The following is a 19,936-nucleotide window of genomic DNA, read 5'->3' as shown; positions in this document are numbered from 1 at the left end:
CAGGATAAGGCGGTGTTGCGAACTTCTTTTGAATTTTTACCTAAGTTGTGAATTCCAACAACATTAGTAGAGACATTGTGGTTCCTTCATTATGTCTTAATCCTAAGAATTCTAAGGAGAAATCGTTGCATTCTTTGGATGTTATTAGAGCTTTGAAATATTATGTTGAAGCTACTAAGTCTTTCCGAAAGACTTCTAGTTTATTTGTTATCTTTTCCGGTTTTAGAAAGGCCAGAAAACTTCTGCCATTTCTTTGCCATGTTGGTTAAAATCTTTAATTTATCTTGCCTATGTTGAGTCGGGTAAGACTCCGCCTCATAGGATTACAGCTCATTCTACTAGGTCAGTTTCTACTTCCTGGGCGTTTAGGAATGAAGCTTCGGTTGATCAGATTTGCAAAGCGGCAACTTGGTCCTCTTTGCATTCTTTTACCAAATTCTACCATTTTGTTGTATTTTCTTCTTCTGAAGCAGTTTTTGGTAGAAAAGTACTTCAGGCAGCGGTTTCAGTTTGAATCTTCTGCTTATGTTTTTCATTAAACTTTATTTTGGGTGTGGATTATTTTCAGCAGGAATTGGCTGTCTTTATTTTATCCCTCCCTCTCTAGTGACTCTTGTGTGGAAAGATCCACATCTTGGGTAGTCATTATCCCATACGTCACTAGCTCATGGACTCTTGCTAATTACATGAAAGAAAACATAATTTATGTAAGAACTTACCTGATAAATTCATTTCTTTCATATTAGCAAGAGTCCATGAGGCCCGCCCTTTTTTGTGGTGGTTATGATTTTTTTGTATAAAGCACAATTATTCCAATTCCTTATTTTATATGCTTTCGCACTTTTTTTCTTATCACCCCACTTCTTGGCTATTCGTTAAACTGAATTGTGGGTGTGGTGAGGGGTGTATTTATAGGCATTTTAAGGTTTGGGAAACTTTGCCCCTCCTGGTAGGAATGTATATCCCATACGTCACTAGCTCATGGACTCTTGCTAATATGAAAGAAATGAATTTATCAGGGGGGGGCGGAGTCAACCGCCATCGGAGTTAGACGCACATATCAAGAGCTCCCACTATCTACAATAATCTTGCACAGATATCTATCTCATTTTATTTATTTTTGGCTTTTCCTTAGAGGTGCATGTTGAGAAGTATCTTGTGACTGCTGCTGAGGGTCCTTGGCAGTGCTAACCACTTGGATTTTTGATATCCCCGCTTTCTGCCTTTTATTGTACTATCGAGTGCAGTTACTCATGGCCGCGCTTTTTCTGTCTCAATTAAAAGACCTGCTAGACCGCCACAACAACGCTCTTTTGGATGCGGTGATCGAGGCTTTTAAACCCCTTGCGGCTCACACTTCTGCTCTTATCGCCCTGACTGCCGTCGAGGATCAAAAAGAAGAGGTTACAACGAGCCCGCGGCGGCCGCCATCTTTAATCTCACCGCCAGGATATTCCTCATTACTTCGTAATGAAGAGAGCTTTGTGAGGCGGGAAGCCAGTGAGGAGTTGCGCCTCACTACTAAACAGCAGAACTCTCATTCAGATGTGTTTCATAGCGGCTCAGGTGAACCACTGTTGACACTCACTTCCCAATATGTTGTGGGGCCGATCTGGGCACAAGGCTTGAGCGTGACCATTGTTTGCCACCTAACCTGTTGGCTCCTGTCTGGGATGCAAGACATGGGTCGTTTCACCATCTCATGGCTCCTGAAACTCTCAGTGCAAGTTTTTAAGGTAGGAGTTGGCTAGGAAAACCACCCGTATTACTAAGCTGCTAATGTTTCCACAGTGGCTTTCTTGACTATGCAGCAATGCTCTCCGTTGCATGTTTTAACGTTGGATACAGCCTACATGTGGAGAGATACTGCTGCAACACGACAAGTATATAGTTAAGGGCTAATTGCTCTTGGATGGACGGATGTTCGTTGCTCTTTAAATAGTTCTTGCCACTCTGTGTATACCCTGTGAAACTTTCCTGGGTGTTGGAGACATTACCTACATTTATTCTTGGGCACGGGTGTTTGCCGATCCTAAGTTTGCTCTCATTACTCCCCACAACTGTTATGGATACATAGGACTTTAGTACTCCACACTGCTTTCAAGGGGTTAACTCTCTCCCTAACATGACTGTTCTACTTGATATTGTGCACTTAATTGCGGGCATATGTGTTTGCTGATTTTGAATATACTGTAACCCTATCACTATATTGGTCTGTTAGACCGACATTTCTGTGCTTTCAATGCTAATTATGAGTAATATTAATGTGTGTATATTTCTCCTTCATAAGCAAAATATTTGTAGATGTACTATTGGATTATAGGCAGTGTTTCAGACACAGACAACTACCCTATCTTATCTCTACCTATTTCGCATGCAAGCTAGTTTGCTGATAATATCTGACTTATGCATATTAACCTAGTCTTATATCATAGAGTGCCTAATGGTTTTATAGATATACAATAATTGTGTGCTCTACATCTCACCCTTTTACAGTTATGCACATGTTCTAGACTGTCTGTTGCTGTTGTGTGGTATATCTCCACCTACATACGTATTGCCTTTCACTTCACTATCCTGAGTATGCTTACTTCTTTTTTTTTCATGCTCATATAAGTTTTTTGGTGTTCTGACATGTTGGAAACTGACAGTTGCCTCTCTACTGTATACTAGAGAAGGGGGCATCTAAATGTGATACGATAGCCTGTTGTTGGGTATAGGGCCCATGCCCAACTAACGGGGTAGCTAAGATATATTATTGCCATAAAGGCTGATTTTTGCCCCTATCTTGTATTCCCATTAAAGCAATGTCACTGCAATTGCACTTTTATATTAAATTAGCAAAAATACTATATGTATGCAACCATATCCCCTCCATGCCAAGCACCATCTTAGTGTACCAGAATGATTTTCACACCCTTCCCTCTCCTCACTGCGTTTAGCTTATCTTCCTGCAACCTATGAGACTACCTCCCAAAACAAAACTCCTTCACTGTGTTCTAATCATGCAGTAACTTTAATCCCCTCAAGGCATAATGATGTTTATATTTTTGTTCATATAGGCCATTCAATTGTCAACTGTACAGCATCCCTAGTAAAGCCCTTCTCTCCCTAGATTCAGAAGAATTACTGCAACCCGTTTACTCTTTCAGTATTTGCTCTCTTCACCAATGTACTGGCTTTGCCTACTTTATTTGGATCAGCAGGACTGATCAATAATACTAGCTAGGTGAGTCTATAACCTTTACACGTACTCTATCTCCCATACAGTTTCACTTACTCTTCTCTTCAACATAATAATATTATATAAGTGACGCCCTTCACCGTGACAGTCTCCTTTGGCATATATTACATTTACTACATTTATCTTACCACCTCCCCCCCTCCCTAACAATGCACCCTCTACACTAAGAGGGACAACTATGCAGCTTTTCTTGTCTATGCTGCACCTCACCCAATCCCCCTATGGTTACAGAATCTCTTGTATCATTCATATATATATATTACCGTATTACATATGCATAAGAATGTATATGTTATAAAAAGAGGTTTTAGCTTGGTTTAGTTCATCAACACACCTACTGCTAACAATTCCTTTTCTCCAACATAGGTGTGTCCGGTCCACGGCGTCATCCTTACTTGTGGGATATTCTCTTCCCCAACAGGAAATGGCAAAGAGCCCAGCAAAGCTGGTCACATGATCCCTCCTAGGCTCCGCCTACCCCAGTCATTCTCTTTGCCGTTGTACAGGCAACATCTCCACGGAGATGGCTTAGAGTTTTTTAGTGTTTAACTGTAGTTTTTATTATTCAATCAAGAGTTTGTTATTTTGAAATAGTGCTGGTATGTACTATTTACTCAGAAACAGAAAAGAGATGAAGATTTCTGTTTGTATGAGGAAAATGATTTTAGCAACCGTAACTAAAATCCATGGCTGTTCCACACAGGACTGTTGAGAGCAATTAACTTCAGTTGGGGGAACAGTGTGCAGTCTCTTGCTGCTTGAGGTATGACACATTCTAACAAGACGATGTAATGCTGGAAGCTGTCATTTTCCCTATGGGATCCGGTAAGCCATGTTTATTACGATGGTAAATAAGGGCTTCACAAGGGCTTATTAAGACTGTAGACTTTTCTGGGCTAAATCGATTCATTATTAACACATATTTAGCCTTGAGGAATCATTTTATCTGGGTATATTGATATTATAATATCGGCAGGCACTGTATTAGACACCTTATTTCTTAGGGGCTTTCCCAAAGCATAAGCAGAGCCTCATTTTCGCGCCGGTGTGGCGCACTTGTTTTTGAGAGGCATGGCATGCAGTCGCATGTGAGAGGAGCTCTGATACTTAGAAAAGACTTTGAAGGCGTCATTTGGTATCGTATTCCCCTTTGGGTTTGGTTGGGTCTCAGCAAAGCAGATACCAGGGACTGTAAAGGGGTTAAAGTGTTAAAACGGCTCCGGTTCCGTTATTTTAAGGGTTAAAGCTTCCAAATTTGGTGTGCAATACTTTTAAGGCTTTAAGACACTGTGGTGAAAATTTGGTGAATTTTGTACAATTCCTTCATGTTTTTTCGCAATTGCAGTAATAAAGTGTGTTCAGTTTAAAATTTAAAGTGACAGTAACGGTTTTATTTTAAAACGTTTTTTGTACTTTATTATCAAGTTTATGCCTGTTTAACATGTCTGAACTACCAGATAGACTGTGTTCTGAATGTGGGGAAGCCAGAATTCCTGTTCATTTAAATAAATGTGATTTATGTGATAATGACAATGATGCCCAAGATGATTCCTCAAGTGAGGGGAGTAAGCATGGTACTGCATCATTCCCTCCTTCGTCTACACGAGTCTTGCCCACTCAGGAGGCCCCTAGTACATCTAGCGCGCCAATACTCCTTACTATGCAACAATTAACGGCTGTAATGGATAATTCTGTCAAAAACATTTTAGCCAAAATGAACCCTTGTCAGCGTAAGCGTGGCTGCTCTGTTTTAGTTACTGAAGAGCATGACGACGCTGATATTAATATCTCTGAAGGGCCCCTAACCCAATCTGAGGGGGCCAGGGAGGTTTTGTCTGAGGGAGAAATTACTGATTCAGGGAACATTTCTCAACAGGCTGAACCTGATGTAATTGCATTTAAATTTAAGTTGGAACATCTCCGCATTCTGCTTAAGGAGGTATTATCCACTCTGGATGATTGTGAAAAGTTGGTCATCCCAGAGAAACTATGTAAAATGGACAAGTTCCTAGAGGTGCCGGGGCTCCCAGAAGCTTTTCCTATACCCAAGCGGGTGGCGGACATTGTTAATAAAGAATGGGAAAGGCCCGGTATTCCTTTCGTCCCTCCCCCCATATTTAAAAAATTGTTTCCTATGGTCGACCCCAGAAAGGACTTATGGCAGACAGTCCCCAAGGTCGAGGGAGCGGTTTCTACTTTAAACAAACGCACCACTATACCCATAGAGGATAGTTGTGCTTTCAAAGATCCTATGGATAAAAAATTAGAAGGTTTGCTTAAAAAGATGTTTGTTCAGCAGGGTTACCTTCTACAACCAATTTCATGCATTGTCCCTGTCACTACAGCCGCATGTTTCTGGTTTGATGAGCTGATAAAGGCGCTCGATAGTGATTCTCCTCCTTATGAGGAGATTATGGACAGAATCAATGCTCTCAAATTGGCTAATTCTTTCACCCTAGACGCCACTTTGCAATTGGCTAGGTTAGCGGCTAAGAATTCTGGGTTTGCTATTGTGGCGCGCAGAGCGCTTTGGTTGAAATCTTGGTCGGCTGATGCGTCTTCCAAGAACAAGCTACTAAACATTCCTTTCAAGGGGAAAACGCTGTTTGGCCCTGACTTGAAAGAGATTATCTCTGATATCACTGGGGGTAAGGGCCACGCCCTTCCTCAGGATCGGCCTTTCAAGGCGAAAAATAGACCTAATTTTCGTCCCTTTCGTAAAAACGGACCAGCCCAAAGTGCTACGTCCTCTAAGCAAGAGGGTAATACTTCTCAAGCCAAGCCAGCTTGGAGACCAATGCAAGGCTGGAACAAGGGAAAGCAGGCCAAGAAACCTGCCACTGCTACCAAGACAGCATGAAATATTGGCCCCCGATCCGGGACCGGATCTGGTGGGGGGCAGACTCTCTCTCTTCGCTCAGGCTTGGGCAAGAGATGTTCTGGATCCTTGGGCGCTAGAAATAGTCTCCCAGGGTTATCTTCTGGAATTCAAGGGACTTCCCCCAAGGGGGAGGTTCCACAGGTCTCAGTTGTCTTCAGACCACATAAAAAGACAGGCGTTCTTACATTGTGTAGAAGACCTGTTAAAAATGGGAGTGATTCATCCTGTTCCACTAAGAGAACAAGGGATGGGGTTCTACTCCAATCTGTTCATAGTTCCCAAAAAAGAGGGAACGTTCAGACCAATCTTAGATCTCAAGATCTTAAACAAGTTTCTCAAGGTTCCATCGTTCAAGATGGAAACCATTCGAACTATTCTTCCTTCCATCCAGGAAGGTCAATTCATGACCACGGTGGATTTAAAGGATGCGTATCTACATATTCCTATCCACAAGGAACATCATCGGTTCCTAAGGTTCGCATTCCTGGACAAACATTACCAGTTCGTGGCGCTTCCTTTCGGATTAGCCACTGCTCCAAGGATTTTCACAAAGGTACTAGGGTCCCTTCTAGCGGTGCTAAGACCAAGGGGCATTGCAGTAGTACCTTACCTGGACGACATTCTGATTCAAGCGTCGTCCCTTCCTCAAGCAAAGGCTCACACGGACATCGTCCTGGCCTTTCTCAGATCTCACGGCTGGAAAGTGAACGTGGAAAAGAGTTCTCTATCCCCGTCAACAAGGGTTCCCTTCTTGGGAACAATTATAGACTCCTTAGAAATGAGGATCTTTCTAACAGAGGCCAGAAAAACAAAACTTCTAGACTCTTGTCGGATACTTCATTACGTTCCTCTTCCTTCCATAGCTCAGTGCATGGAAGTGATCGGGTTGATGGTAGCGGCAATGGACATAGTTCCTTTTGCGCGCATTCATCTAAGACCATTACAACTGTGCATGCTCAGTCAGTGGAATGGGGACTATACAGACTTGTCTCCGAAGATACAAGTAAATCAGAGGACCAGAGACTCACTCCGTTGGTGGCTGTCCCTGGACAATCTGTCACAAGGGATGACGTTCCGCAGACCAGAGTGGGTCATTGTCACGACCGACGCCAGTCTGATGGGCTGGGGCGCGGTCTGGGGATCCCTGAAAGCTCAGGGTCTTTGGTCTCGGGAAGAATCTCTTCTACCGATAAATATTCTGGAGCTGAGAGCGATATTCAATGCTCTCAAGGCTTGGCCTCAGCTAGCGAGGACCAAGTTCATACGGTTTCAATCAGACAACATGACGACTGTTGCGTACATCAACCATCAGGGGGGAACAAGGAGTTCCCTAGCGATGGAAGAAGTGACCAAAATCATTCTATGGGCGGAGTCTCACTCCTGCCACCTGTCTGCTATCCACATCCCAGGAGTGGAAAATTGGGAAGCGGATTTTCTGAGTCGTCAGACATTGCATCCGGGGGAGTGGGAACTCCATCCGGAAATCTTTGCCCAAGTCACCCAGCGGTGGGGCATTCCAGACATGGATCTAATGGCCTCTCGTCAGAACTGCAAAGTTCCTTGCTACGGGTCCAGATCCAGGGATCCCAAGGCGGCTCTAGTGGATGCACTAGTAGCACCTTGGACCTTCAAACTAGCTTATGTGTTCCCGCCGTTTCCTCTCATCCCCAGGCTGGTAGCCAGGATCAATCAGGAGAGGGCGTCGGTGATCTTGATAGCTCCTGCGTGGCCACGCAGGACTTGGTATGCAGATCTGGTGAATATGTCATCGGCTCCACCTTGGAAGCTACCTTTGAGACGAGACCTTCTTGTTCAGGGTCCGTTCGAACATCCGAATCTGGTTTCTCTCCAGCTGACTGCTTGGAGATTGAACGCTTGATTCTATCGAAGCGAGGATTCTCAGATTCTGTTATTGATACTCTTGTTCAGGCCAGAAAGCCTGTAACTAGAAAGATTTACCACAAGATTTGGAAAAAATATATCTGTTGGTGTGAATCTAAGGGATTCCCTTGGGACAAGGTTAAGATTCCTAAGATTTTATCCTTCCTTCAAGACGGATTAGAAAAAGGATTATCTGCAAGTTCCCTGAAGGGACAGATTTCTGCCTTGTCTGTGTTACTTCACAAAAAGCTGGCAGCTGTGCCAGATGTTCAAGCTTTTGTTCAGGCTCTGGTTAGAATTAAGCCTGTTTACAAACCTTTGACTCCTCCTTGGAGTCTCAATTTAGTTCTTTCAGTTCTTCAGGGGGTTCCGTTTGAACCCTTACATTCCGTTGATATTAAGTTATTATCTTGGAAAGTTTTGTTTTTAGTTGCAATTTCTTCTGCTAGAAGAGTTTCAGAATTATCTGCTCTGCAGTGTTCTCCTCCTTATCTGGTGTTCCATGCAGATAAGGTGGTTTTACGTACTAAACCTGGTTTTCTTCCAAAAGTTGTTTCTAACAAAAACATTAACCAGGAGATTATCGTACCTTCTCTGTGTCCGAAACCAGTTTCAAAGAAGGAACGTTTGTTGCACAATTTGGATGTTGTTCGCGCTCTAAAATTCTATTTAGATGCTACAAAGGATTTTAGACAAACATCTTCCTTGTTTGTTGTTTACTCCGGTAAAAGGAGAGGTAAAAAAGCAACTTCTACCTCTCTCTCCTTTTGGATTAAAAGCATCATCAGATTGGCTTACGAGACTGCAGGACGGCAGCCTCCCGAAAGAATCACAGCTCATTCCACTAGGGCTGTGGCTTCCACATGGGCCTTCAAGAACGAGGCTTCTGTTGATCAGATATGTAGGGCAGCGACTTGGTCTTCACTGCACACTTTTACCAAATTTTACAAGTTTGATACTTTTGCTTCTTCTGAGGCTATTTTTGGGAGAAAGGTTTTGCAAGCCGTGGTGCCTTCCATTTAGGTGACCTGATTTGCTCCCTCCCTTCATCCGTGTCCTAAAGCTTTGGTATTGGTTCCCACAAGTAAGGATGACGCCGTGGACCGGACACACCTATGTTGGAGAAAACAGAATTTATGTTTACCTGATAAATTACTTTCTCCAACGGTGTGTCCGGTCCACGGCCCGCCCTGGTTTTTTTAATCAGGTCTGATATTTTATTTTCTTTAACTACAGTCACCACGGTACCATATGGTTTCTCCTATGCAAATATTCCTCCTTAACGTCGGTCGAATGACTGGGGTAGGCGGAGCCTAGGAGGGATCATGTGACCAGCTTTGCTGGGCTCTTTGCCATTTCCTGTTGGGGAAGAGAATATCCCACAAGTAAGGATGACGCCGTGGACCGGACACACCGTTGGAGAAAGTAATTTATCAGGTAAACATAAATTCTGTTTTTGTTTAGTTAATCTCGTGATATAGCAGCCAGTATAGTGTTATTTCTATTACCAGATGTTCATGCGAATATATTTGAACCTCTCTAACCCATATTGAACCCAAACTATTCCCTTCATAAATACACCCCGCTGCATAGCTGTCTATTACTATGTCTATTTTTCCCGCCTAGTCTATCAGGATTGCTCGATTGCAAAACAGTTCTTTTTATATTATTCACAGCTACTAAGGTTAATTTTGAATTTATCGCAACGTACTTATGTTTTCTTGTTGCAAAATGTTATAAAAACTGGGTTCAATGTTGAGATCCATAGCTGGTCTCTTGTTTAATATTAGTAAGAGATAAAATTATAAAAAACTGAGGTTTACCAACGAGACCCACAAGTGGTCTCTTTTGTTTGCACATGCCTTCTTTTATCTTAAATGCTTGTGATGGTCCAAGAGCGGCCTAGGATTTTATTTAAAAGGCATTTCAATATTTGGCATTTAATGTATCTTATGGTTGCATGATATGTAAATTGTTACATTTGCGTTTATTTTCTGTGTTTGTTTTCTCATTCTTGTAACACTAAATCTTACTGTATGTGACATGCAATGCAAGAACCTGTTTTTATGACTATTGTATGCCTTTGAATATTCCTCAATAAAAATTATATAAAAAAAAAAAAAAAAGAAATGAATTTATCAGGTAAGTTCTTACATAAATTATGTTTTTTAGGCCCTGGTCAGAATCAGGTCTTTGTTTAATTCTGTTGCTCCTCGTTGGAGCCTTAATTTTGTTCTTTAAGTTTTGCAACAGGCTCTGTTTCAGCAGATGCATTCAATTGATATTAAAGGGACACTGAACCCAATTTTTTTCTTTCATGATTCAGATAGAGCATGCAATATTAGGCGAGTTTCTAATTTACTCCTATTATCAATTTTTCTTCATTCTCTTCCTATCTTTATTTGAAAAGCAAGAATGTACGTTTAGAAGCCGGCCCATTTTTGGTTCATAACCTGGGTTGTGCATGCTGATTGGTGGCTAAATGCACCCACCATTTAAACAAGTGCTGTCCAGGGTTCAAGACCAAAAATTGGCTAGCTCCTTAGCTTAGATGCCGCCTTTTTCAAATGAAGATAGCAAGAGAACGAAGAAAAATTGATAATAGGAGTAAATTAGAAAGATGCTTAAAATTGCATGCTCTACCTTAATCACGAAAGAAAAAAAATTGGGTTTAGTATCTCTTTAAGTTATCTTGGAAAGTTTTTTCTTCTTGCTATTTCTTCTGCTTGCAGAGTTTCTGAGCTTTTGGCTCTGCAGTGTGAATTGAAAGTTGGGATTTCTTTCCAAGGCGGTTTCAGATTGCAATATCAATCAGGAAATCGTTGTTCCTCGTTTTTGCTTTAATCCTTCTTCATCTGTTGCATAACCTGGATGTTGTGCGTGCTCTAAAATTTTACCTTCAAGCTACTATAGATTTCTCTTGTTAAGTGTGTTCAGTCCACGGATCATCCATTACTTATGGGATATATTCTCCTCCCCAACAGGAAGTTGCAAGAGGATCACCCAAGCAGAGCTGCTATATAGCTCCTCCCCTCACATGTCATATCCAGTCATTCTCTTGCAAGTCTCAACAAAGAAGGAGGTCGCGAGAGGAGATAGGAGTTTTTTTTACCTAATTATTCTTCAATCAAAAGTTTATTATTTTAAAATGGCACCGGAGTGTGCTGTTTTTTTCTCTCAGGCAGTATTTAGAAGAAGAATCTGCCTGCGTTTTTCTATGATCTTAGCAGACGTAACTAAGATCCACTGGCTGTTCTCGCACATTCTGAGGAGTGGGGTAACTTCAGAAAAGGGAATAGCATGCGGGGTTCCCCCGCAAATGAGGTATGTGCAGTAATATTTTCTAGGAATGGAATTGACTAAGAAAACACTGCTGTTACCTATATGATGTAAGTACAGCCTTTAATGCAGTAGTAGCGACTGGTATCAGGCTGATAAATGTATGCGCAGTTGAGTTATTTTCTAGGGACTAGAATTTGACTGAGAAAATACTGTTAATACTGAAATAAATGTATTAGCCTTAACTGCAGTAGAAGCGACTGGTAGCAGGCTTAGTGATAACTTTGCATAACACTGGAAAGTTGTTTTTAAAACGTTTACTGGCATGTTATTCGTTTTGTGAGGTACTTTGGTGATAAATCTTTTTGGGCATGATTTTTTTCCATATGGCTAACGTGTATTTCTGCGCCAAGTACATCAAGGCCCTTACAAATCACTTTGCATGATATGGCTAATGTTATGAAAGAAGTATTATCTAATTTGCCTGAGTTAAGAGGCAAGCGCGATAGCTCTGGGTTAAGGACAGAGCGCGCCGATGACACGAGAGCCATGTCCGATACTGCGTCACAATTTGCAGAACATGAGGACGGAGAGCTTCATTCTGTGGGTGACGGATCTGATCCGGGGAGACCGGATTCAGAAATTTCAAATTTTAAATTTAAGCTTGAGAACCTCCATGTATTACTAGGGGAGGTGTTAGCGGCTCTGAACGATTGCGACACGGTTGCAATCCCAGAGAAATTATGTAGGCTGGATAAATACTATGCGGTACCGGTGTGTACTGACGTTTTTCCTATACCTAAAAGGCTTACAGAGATTATTAGCAAGGAGTGGGATAGACCCGGTGTGCCCTTTTCCCCTCCTCCGATATTTAGAAAAATGTTCCCAATAGACGCCACCACACGAGACTTATGGCAGATGGTCCCTAAGGTGGAGGGAGCAGTTTCTACTTTAGCCAAGCGTACCACTATCCCGGTGGAGGATAGTTGCGCTTTCTCAGATCCAATGGATAAAAAATTAGAAGGTTACCTTAAGAAAATGTTTGTTCAACAAGGTTTTATATTACAGCCCCTTGCATGCATTGCGCCCGTCACTGCTGCAGCGGCATTCTGGTTTCAGTCTCTGGAAGAGGCTATTCGCACAGCACCATTGGATGAGATTATGAATAAGCTTAAAGCCCTTAAGCTAGCTAATGCATTTATTTCGGATGCCGTTGTGCATTTAACCAAACTAACGGCTAAGAACTCCGGATTCGCCATCCAGGCGCGCAGAGCGCTATGGCTTAAATCCTGGTCAGCAGATGTAACTTCTAAATCTAAATTGCTTAATATTCCTTTCAAAGGGCAAACCTTATTCGGGCCCGGCTTGAAAGAAATTATTGCTGACATTACTGGAGGTAAGGGTCACACCCTTCCTCAGGACAGGGCCAAATCAAAGGCCAAAAAGTCTAATTTTCGTGCCTTTCGTAATTTCAAGGCAGGAGCAGCATCAAGTTCCTCCACTCCAAAACAGGAAGGGACTGCTACTCGTTACAGACAGGGTTGGAAAGGCAACCAGTCCTGGAACAAGGGCAAGCAGGCCAGAAAACCTACTTCTGCCCCTAAGACAGCATGAAGAAAGGGCCCCCTATCCGGAAACGGATCTAGTGGGGGGCAGACTTTCTCTCTTCGCCCAGGCCTGGACAAGAGATGTCCAGGATCCCTGGGCGTTGGAGATCATATCTCAGGGATACCTTCTGGACTTCAAAACTTCTCCTCCACAAGGGAGATTTCATCTGTCAAGGTTATCAACAAACCTAATAAAGAAAGAGGCATTTCTACGATGTGTACAAGACCTCTTAGTAATGGGAGTGATCCACCCGGTTCCGCGGACGGAACAAGGGCAAGGTTTTTACTCAAATCTGTTTGTGGTTCCCAAAAAAGAGGGAACCTTCAGGCCAATCTTGGACCTGAAGATCTTAAACAAATTCCTAAGGGTTCCATTGTTCAAAATGGAAACTATTCGAACCATCCTACCCATGATCCAAGAGGGTCAGTATATGACCACAGTGGACTTAAAGGATGCCTACCTTCACATACCGATTCACAAGGATCATTATCGGTACCTAAGGTTTGCCTTTCTAGACAGGCATTACCAGTTTGTAGCTCTTCCCTTCGGGTTGGCTATGGCCCCGAGAATTTTTACAAAGGTTCTGGGCTCGCTTCTGGCGGTACTAAGACCGCGAGGCATAGCGGTGGCTCCGTACCTAGACGACATCCTGATACAAGCGTCAACTTTTCAAAATGCAAAGTCTCATACAGAGATAGTTCTAGCATTTCTAAGGTCGCATGGGTGGAAAGTGAACATGGAAAAGAGTTATCTGTTCCCACTCACAAGGGTTCCCTTTCTAGGGACTCTTATAGATTCTGTAGAGATGAAGATTTACCTGACTGAGTCCAGGTTATCAAAAATCCTAAATGCTTGCCGTGTCCTTCATTCCATTCCAAGCCCATCAGTAGCTCAGTGCATGGAAGTAATCGGCTTAATGGTCGCGGCAATGGACATAGTGCCATTTGCGCGCCTACATCTCAGACCGCTGCAACTATGCATGCTAAATCAGTGGAATGGGGATTACTCAGATCTGTCCCCTTTACTAAATCTGCACCAGGAGGCCAGAGATTCTCTTCTCTGGTGGTTGTCGCGGGTTCATCTGTCCAAAGGAATGACTTTTCGCAGACCAGATTGGACAATTGTAACAACAGATGCCAGCCTACTAGGCTGGGGTGCAGTCTGGAACTCCCTGAAGATTCAGGGATCGTGGACTCAGGAGGAGAAACTCCTCTCAATAAACATTCTGGAATTAAGAGCAATATTCAATGCTCTTCTAGCTTGGCCTCAGTTAGCAACACTGAGGTTCATAAGATTTCAGTCGGACAACATCACGACTGTGGCTTACATCAATCATCAAGGGGGAACCAGGAGTTCCCTAGCGATGTTGGAAGTCTCGAAGATAATTCGCTGGGCAGAGTCGCACTCTTGTCACCTGTCAGCGATCTACATCCCAGGCGTGGAGAACTGGGAGGCGGACTTTCTAAGTCGCCAGACCTTTCATCCGGGGGAGTGGGAACTTCACCCGGAGGTGTTTGCTCAACTGATCCTTCGTTGGGGCGAACCGGAGCTGGATCTCATGGCATCTCACCAGAACGCCAAGCTTCCTTGTTACGGATCCAGGTCCAGGGACCCGGGAGCGGTGCTGGTAGATGCACTAGCAGCCCCTTGGGTTTTCAACATGGCTTATGTGTTTCCACCATTTCCGTTGCTACCTCGACTGATTGCCAGGATCAAACAGGAGAGAGCATCAGTGATTCTGATAGCGCCTGCGTGGCCACGCAGGACCTGGTATGCAGACCTAGTGGACATGTCGTCCTGTCCACCATGGTCTCTGCCTCTGAGGCAGGACCTTCTAATTCAGGGTCCTTTCAACCATCCAAGCCTAATTTCTCTGAGGCTGACTGCATGGAGATTGAACGCTTGATTCTATCAAAGCGTGGTTTTTCGGAGTCGGTTATTGATACGTTAATACAGGCTTGGAAACCTGTTACCAGAAAAATTTACCATAAGATATGGCGTAAATATTTATATTGGTGTGAATCCAAGAGTTACTCATGGAGTAAGGTTAGGATTCCTAGGATATTGGCTTTTCTACAAGAAGGTTTAGAAAAGGGTTTATCCGCTAGTTCGTTAAAGGGACAGATTTCTGCTCTGTCTATTCTTTTACACAAACGTCTGGCAGAGAATCCAGACGTCCAGGCTTTTTGTCAGGCTTTGGCTAGGATTAAGCCTGTGTTTAAAACTATTGCTCCTCCGTGGAGCTTAAACTTGGTTCTTAAAGTTCTTCAGGGTGTTCCGTTTGAACCCCTTCATTCCATTGATATTAAGCTTTTATCTTGGAAAGTTCTGTTTTTGATGGCTATTTCCTCGGCTCGAAGAGTCTCTGAGTTATCTGCCTTACAGTGCGATTCTCCTTATCTGATTTTTCATTCAGACAAGGTAGTTCTGCGTACTAAACCTGGATTTTTACCTAAGGTTGTTTCTAACAGGAATATCAATCAAGAGATTGTTGTTCCTTCATTATGTCCTAATCCTTCTTCAAAGAAGGAACGTCTTTTGCATAATTTGGACGTAGTCCGTGCCCTGAAGTTCTACTTACAGGCAACTAAAGATTTTCGGCAAACTTCTTCTCTGTTTGTCGTTTATTCTGGTCAGAGGAGAGGTCAAAAGGCTTCGGCCACCTCTCTCTCTTTTTGGCTTCGTAGCATAATACGTTTAGCCTATGAGACTGCTGGACAGCAGCCTCCTGAAAGAATTACAGCTCATTCCACTAGAGCTGTGGCTTCCACCTGGGCCTTTAAGAATGAGGCCTCTGTTGAACAGATTTGCAAGGCTGCAACTTGGTCTTCACTTCATACCTTTTCAAAATTTTACAAATTTGACACTTTTTGCTTCTTCGGAGGCTGGTTTTGGGAGAAAGGTTCTACAGGCAGTGGTTCCTTCTGTTTAATGTTCCTGCCTTGTCCCTCCCATCATCCGTGTACTTTAGCTTTGGTATTGGTATCCCATAAGTAATGGATGACCCGTGGACTGAACACACTTAACAAGAGAAAACATAATTTATGCTTACCTGATAAATTTATTTCTCTTGTAGTGTGTTCAGTCCACGGCCCGCCCTGTCTTTTTTGAGGCAGTTCTAAATTTTAATTAAAACTCCAGTCACCACTGCACCCTATAGTTTTTTCCTTTCTCGTCTTGTTTCGGTCGAATGACTGGATATGACATGTGAGGGGAGGAGCTATATAGCAGCTCTGCTTGGGTGATCCTCTTGCAACTTCCTGTTGGGGAGGAGAATATATCCCATAAGTAATGGATGACCCGTGGACTGAACACACTACAAGAGAAATAAATTTATCAGGTAAGCATAAATTATGTTTTTCAGCAATTGATCTGCCTGGTTCATTGTTTTCTTTGGTTAGTGTAAGGGTCAGAAGGCCACTTCTTCTACTCTTTCTCTGGACAATAGCCTCCTGAGAGAATTATGGCTCATTCCACTTGGGCTTTCAAAATTGAGGCTTCTGGGGAGCATATCTGCAAGGTGGCCACATGCTCTTCTTAGCATACTTTTTTCAAATTTTGATACTTTTGATACTTTTGCCTCGGCTGAGGCTTCCTTTGGGAGAATAGTTCTTCCTTCTGTTTAGGTCCGTCTGTGGTGTTCTCCCTCCCTTTCATTCTGTGTCCTCTAGCTTGGGTATTGGTTCCTACTAGTAATTGGAATTAAATTATGGACTCTCCATGCAATTGGAAAGAAAACAAAATGTATGCTTACCTGATAAATTTCTTTCTTTCCTGGCATAGCATAATGAGACTCAACTATTATAACGAATATGTTAGGTAATTTAAAGAGTGCTAATATCTGGTGATAATAATACTAGTATGTTTGATTAGTGAGTACCTAAGATCCCATGTTATTAGGCTTCGATCTAGATAGTGGGTTTCGGTTCTTAATTCATGCAAAGACCAAGAGGGAAATGGATGTTCCTCCAAGAAAGAGCGATCATAGCTCTACTTTATTGAAATATGAACTGATCCTACCAGTAACACTGAAAATATCATGCCCAGTTATAACACTATGAAGGATATGTAGCCCACGCATGAATTAACCTTTGTTATATTAACCAATAGGCACTCTACCCCCCCATGATCGAGTTTATTATTGTGTTTTAATCTTTCCTTTTTTTCTTGTTTATCCTTGAATTTTAATACATGTTAAGTTTTTATATCATGGTGCTTATGATCCTTAAAATAATGTTGTGGGTGCGGTTAAGTGTTCTCTGTTTAGAATTCTAATTATGGAGAGAAATCTCGCCAAATCTTTGGGGGCTTTTTTTGAGCATTATTTTGCAATGTAGGTGTGTCTCCTTCACATCCAGAACTCTGCATAGAGAGATTAAACAACTCTCATTTAAAAAAGGGATTTTTTTTTTTGTCTTTGAAAAACCTTGTGGTACTTGCGTATCTCGCCAGAGCAGAGAGGTTTAGATATTTAGGCCCTAAGTGTAGTGGTTTATAAAACCTATGCGCAAGTTAACTTACTTGTCGAAGTATAGTAAAGCCTGACATAAAAACAGTCGTTGTCCATAGCCGGATATGCCCTGTAGAGTGCTGCTCGATCCTCCGCTTAGTAAGTGCGCAAGCTGTGCAGCAGATAGTAGAGAGTGGTGGTTCCGGATATGTTTGCGTCCCTATGGGTACTGGTGCAGTCTAAATAATCTCATACTCTTACTCTTCATTCTTTCTCTTGTCACACTGCATTAGTAAGCTTTACCTTTTGTTTCCCACAGGAAGCAGGGAGTCCCAAGGCTACTGAGAGGTGTTATGCGTGTTGGAATCCTGGCAAAAGGCCTTATACTGCAGGGGGATCGGGATCTGCACCTGACCTTGTTGTGTTCTGACAAACCAAGACGCAGCCTGCTGCAGAGGGTAGCTGAACTACTGCCAGAACAGCTAGCGGTAAGATAATCTTATTGACATGCAACACTGATGTTGGCACTGCTATAGTATGAGTACAATGAAATACAAACCCTCAACTGCCCAGGGCAGCAGATTTCTTGAAACAGAGTGTTATAATATTTTAAGGGGACATTAAACACTAAATAGATTCCATACACCTCCCTCTAATTATGGATGACACAATTTTGGAACCTAGGTTACACTGCAGGTATCTGATGAGTTGCTGTACTTGTGTGTGTATATTCAACGTTGTAAGCACACTCCCACAAACTCTTTGTCTCAAAACCAGAGTGCAGTAGCATATGTAATATCCATCAAGCAAAAACTGCACTCACTGAATTTATCACACTGTAGATTTTATTTAGTGACGTTTTGTGACATGATGAATAGGTTCATGCCCCAAAACTTCACTAAATAAAATTTACAGTGTGATAAATCCAGTGAGTGTAGCTTTCGCTTAGGGCAATGAAATATTGATGAAATATTGCAATTTTATTTTAAATATAGTTTTAAACATACATTTTGATTCAAAAACACTTAACTTTTCAAAACAGCAGCTTGTTCCTGTTGCAGTTTGCACTGCAAATTGAATTGGCCAGGAAAAAAAAGCACCGCCAGTCCGTCACCTTCGTTTTTTTGTGCACACCTCAGGACTGGAGCAACAAACCAAGAGGCAGGTAAACTGCTGGCGGTAGCGTTACATGCTGTGATGCGGATGTGACGCTTCCCCGTCCACCCCCCTGGAGGAATGATCAATGCTGCTGTTGGGCTCGACTTGGGCGTTTTTTTTGTGGCTGATATAACATTCTAAGAAGCTGTTTAAGACTCTTTTTTTTTTTGATAAAAAAAATTGCAGCTTCATGCAATTCAGATATTTTATAGCCTCCATATTGAGAATAAAAAGCAAAGGGCTTTTAAAGGGATAGAAAGGTTAAAAATTAAATATGAATGGGTGCATTTCAATTTTAATTATATACATTTCTTTCATGTAATTAGCAAGAGTCCATGAGCTAGTGACGTATGGGATATACATTCCTACCAGGAGGGGCAAAGTTTCCCAAACCTTAAAATGCCTATAAATACACCCCTCACCACACCCACAAATCAGTTTTACAAACTTTGCCTCCTATGGAGGTGGTGAAGTAAGTTTGTGCTAGATTCTACGTTGATATGCGCTCCGCAGCAGGTTGGAGCCCGGTTTTCCTCTCAGCGTGCAGTGAATGTCAGAGGGATGTGAGGAGAGTATTGCCTATTTGAATTCAATGATCTCCTTCTACGGGGTCTATTTCATAGGTTCTCTGTTATCGGTCGTAGAGATTCATCTCTTACCTCCCTTTTCAGATCGACGATATACTCTTATTTATATACCATTACCTCTGCTGATTTTCGTTTCAGTACTGGTTTGGCTTTCTACTACATTTAGATGAGTGTCCTGGGCTAAGTAAGTCTTATTTTCTGTGACACTCTAAGCTATGGTTGGGCACTTTTTTATAAAGTTCTAATTATATGTATTCAAACATTTATTTGCCTTGACTCAGGATGTTCAACATTCCTTATTTCAGACAGTCAGTTTCATATTTGGGTTAATGCATATCAATAAATCAATTTTTTTCTTACCTTAAAATTTGACTTTCTTTCATGTAATTAGCAAGAGTCCATGAGCTAGTGACGTATGGGATATACATTCCTACCAGGAGGGGCAAAGTTTCCCAAACCTCAAAATGCCTACAAATACACCCCTCACCACACCCACAAATCAGTTTTACAAACTTTGCCTCCTATGGAGGTGGTGAAGTAAGTTTGTGCTAGATTCTACGTTGATATGCGCTCCGCAGCAGGTTGGAGCCCGGTTTTCCTCTCAGCGTGCAGTGAATGTCAGAGGGATGTGAGGAGAGTATTGCCTATTTGAATGCAGTGATCTCCTTCTACGGGGTCTATTTCATAGGTTCTCTGTTATCTGTCGTAGAGATTCATCTCTTACCTCCCTTTTCAGATCGACGATATACTCTTATATATATACCATTTCCTCTGCTGATTTTCGTTTCAGTACTGGTTTGGCTTTCTACAAACATGTAGATGAGTGTCCTGGGGTAAGTAAGTCTTAT

The 19,936-nt window shown here is 42.3% G+C and overlaps 1 protein-coding gene across 2 annotated transcripts in view; it reads left to right on the top strand.

Moving 5' to 3' along the window:
• Positions 1-19,936, top strand: part of ZFR2 (zinc finger RNA binding protein 2) — a 517,666-nt gene that overhangs the window by 319,456 nt on the left and 178,274 nt on the right. For both annotated transcript variants that reach the window (XM_053703133.1, XM_053703132.1), the window contains exon 12: positions 17,663-17,831. In XM_053703133.1, coding sequence (XP_053559108.1) covers positions 17,663-17,831 — 169 coding nt within the window. The remainder of the gene's footprint in view (positions 1-17,662; positions 17,832-19,936) is intronic.

The sequence above is a fragment of the Bombina bombina genome, chromosome 2 (assembly GCF_027579735.1).
Source record: "Bombina bombina isolate aBomBom1 chromosome 2, aBomBom1.pri, whole genome shotgun sequence".
Taxonomy (NCBI): domain Eukaryota; kingdom Metazoa; phylum Chordata; class Amphibia; order Anura; family Bombinatoridae; genus Bombina; species Bombina bombina.
The sequence above is the reverse complement of the archived record's forward strand: the minus strand, read 5'-3'. Positions and strand labels throughout refer to the sequence as shown.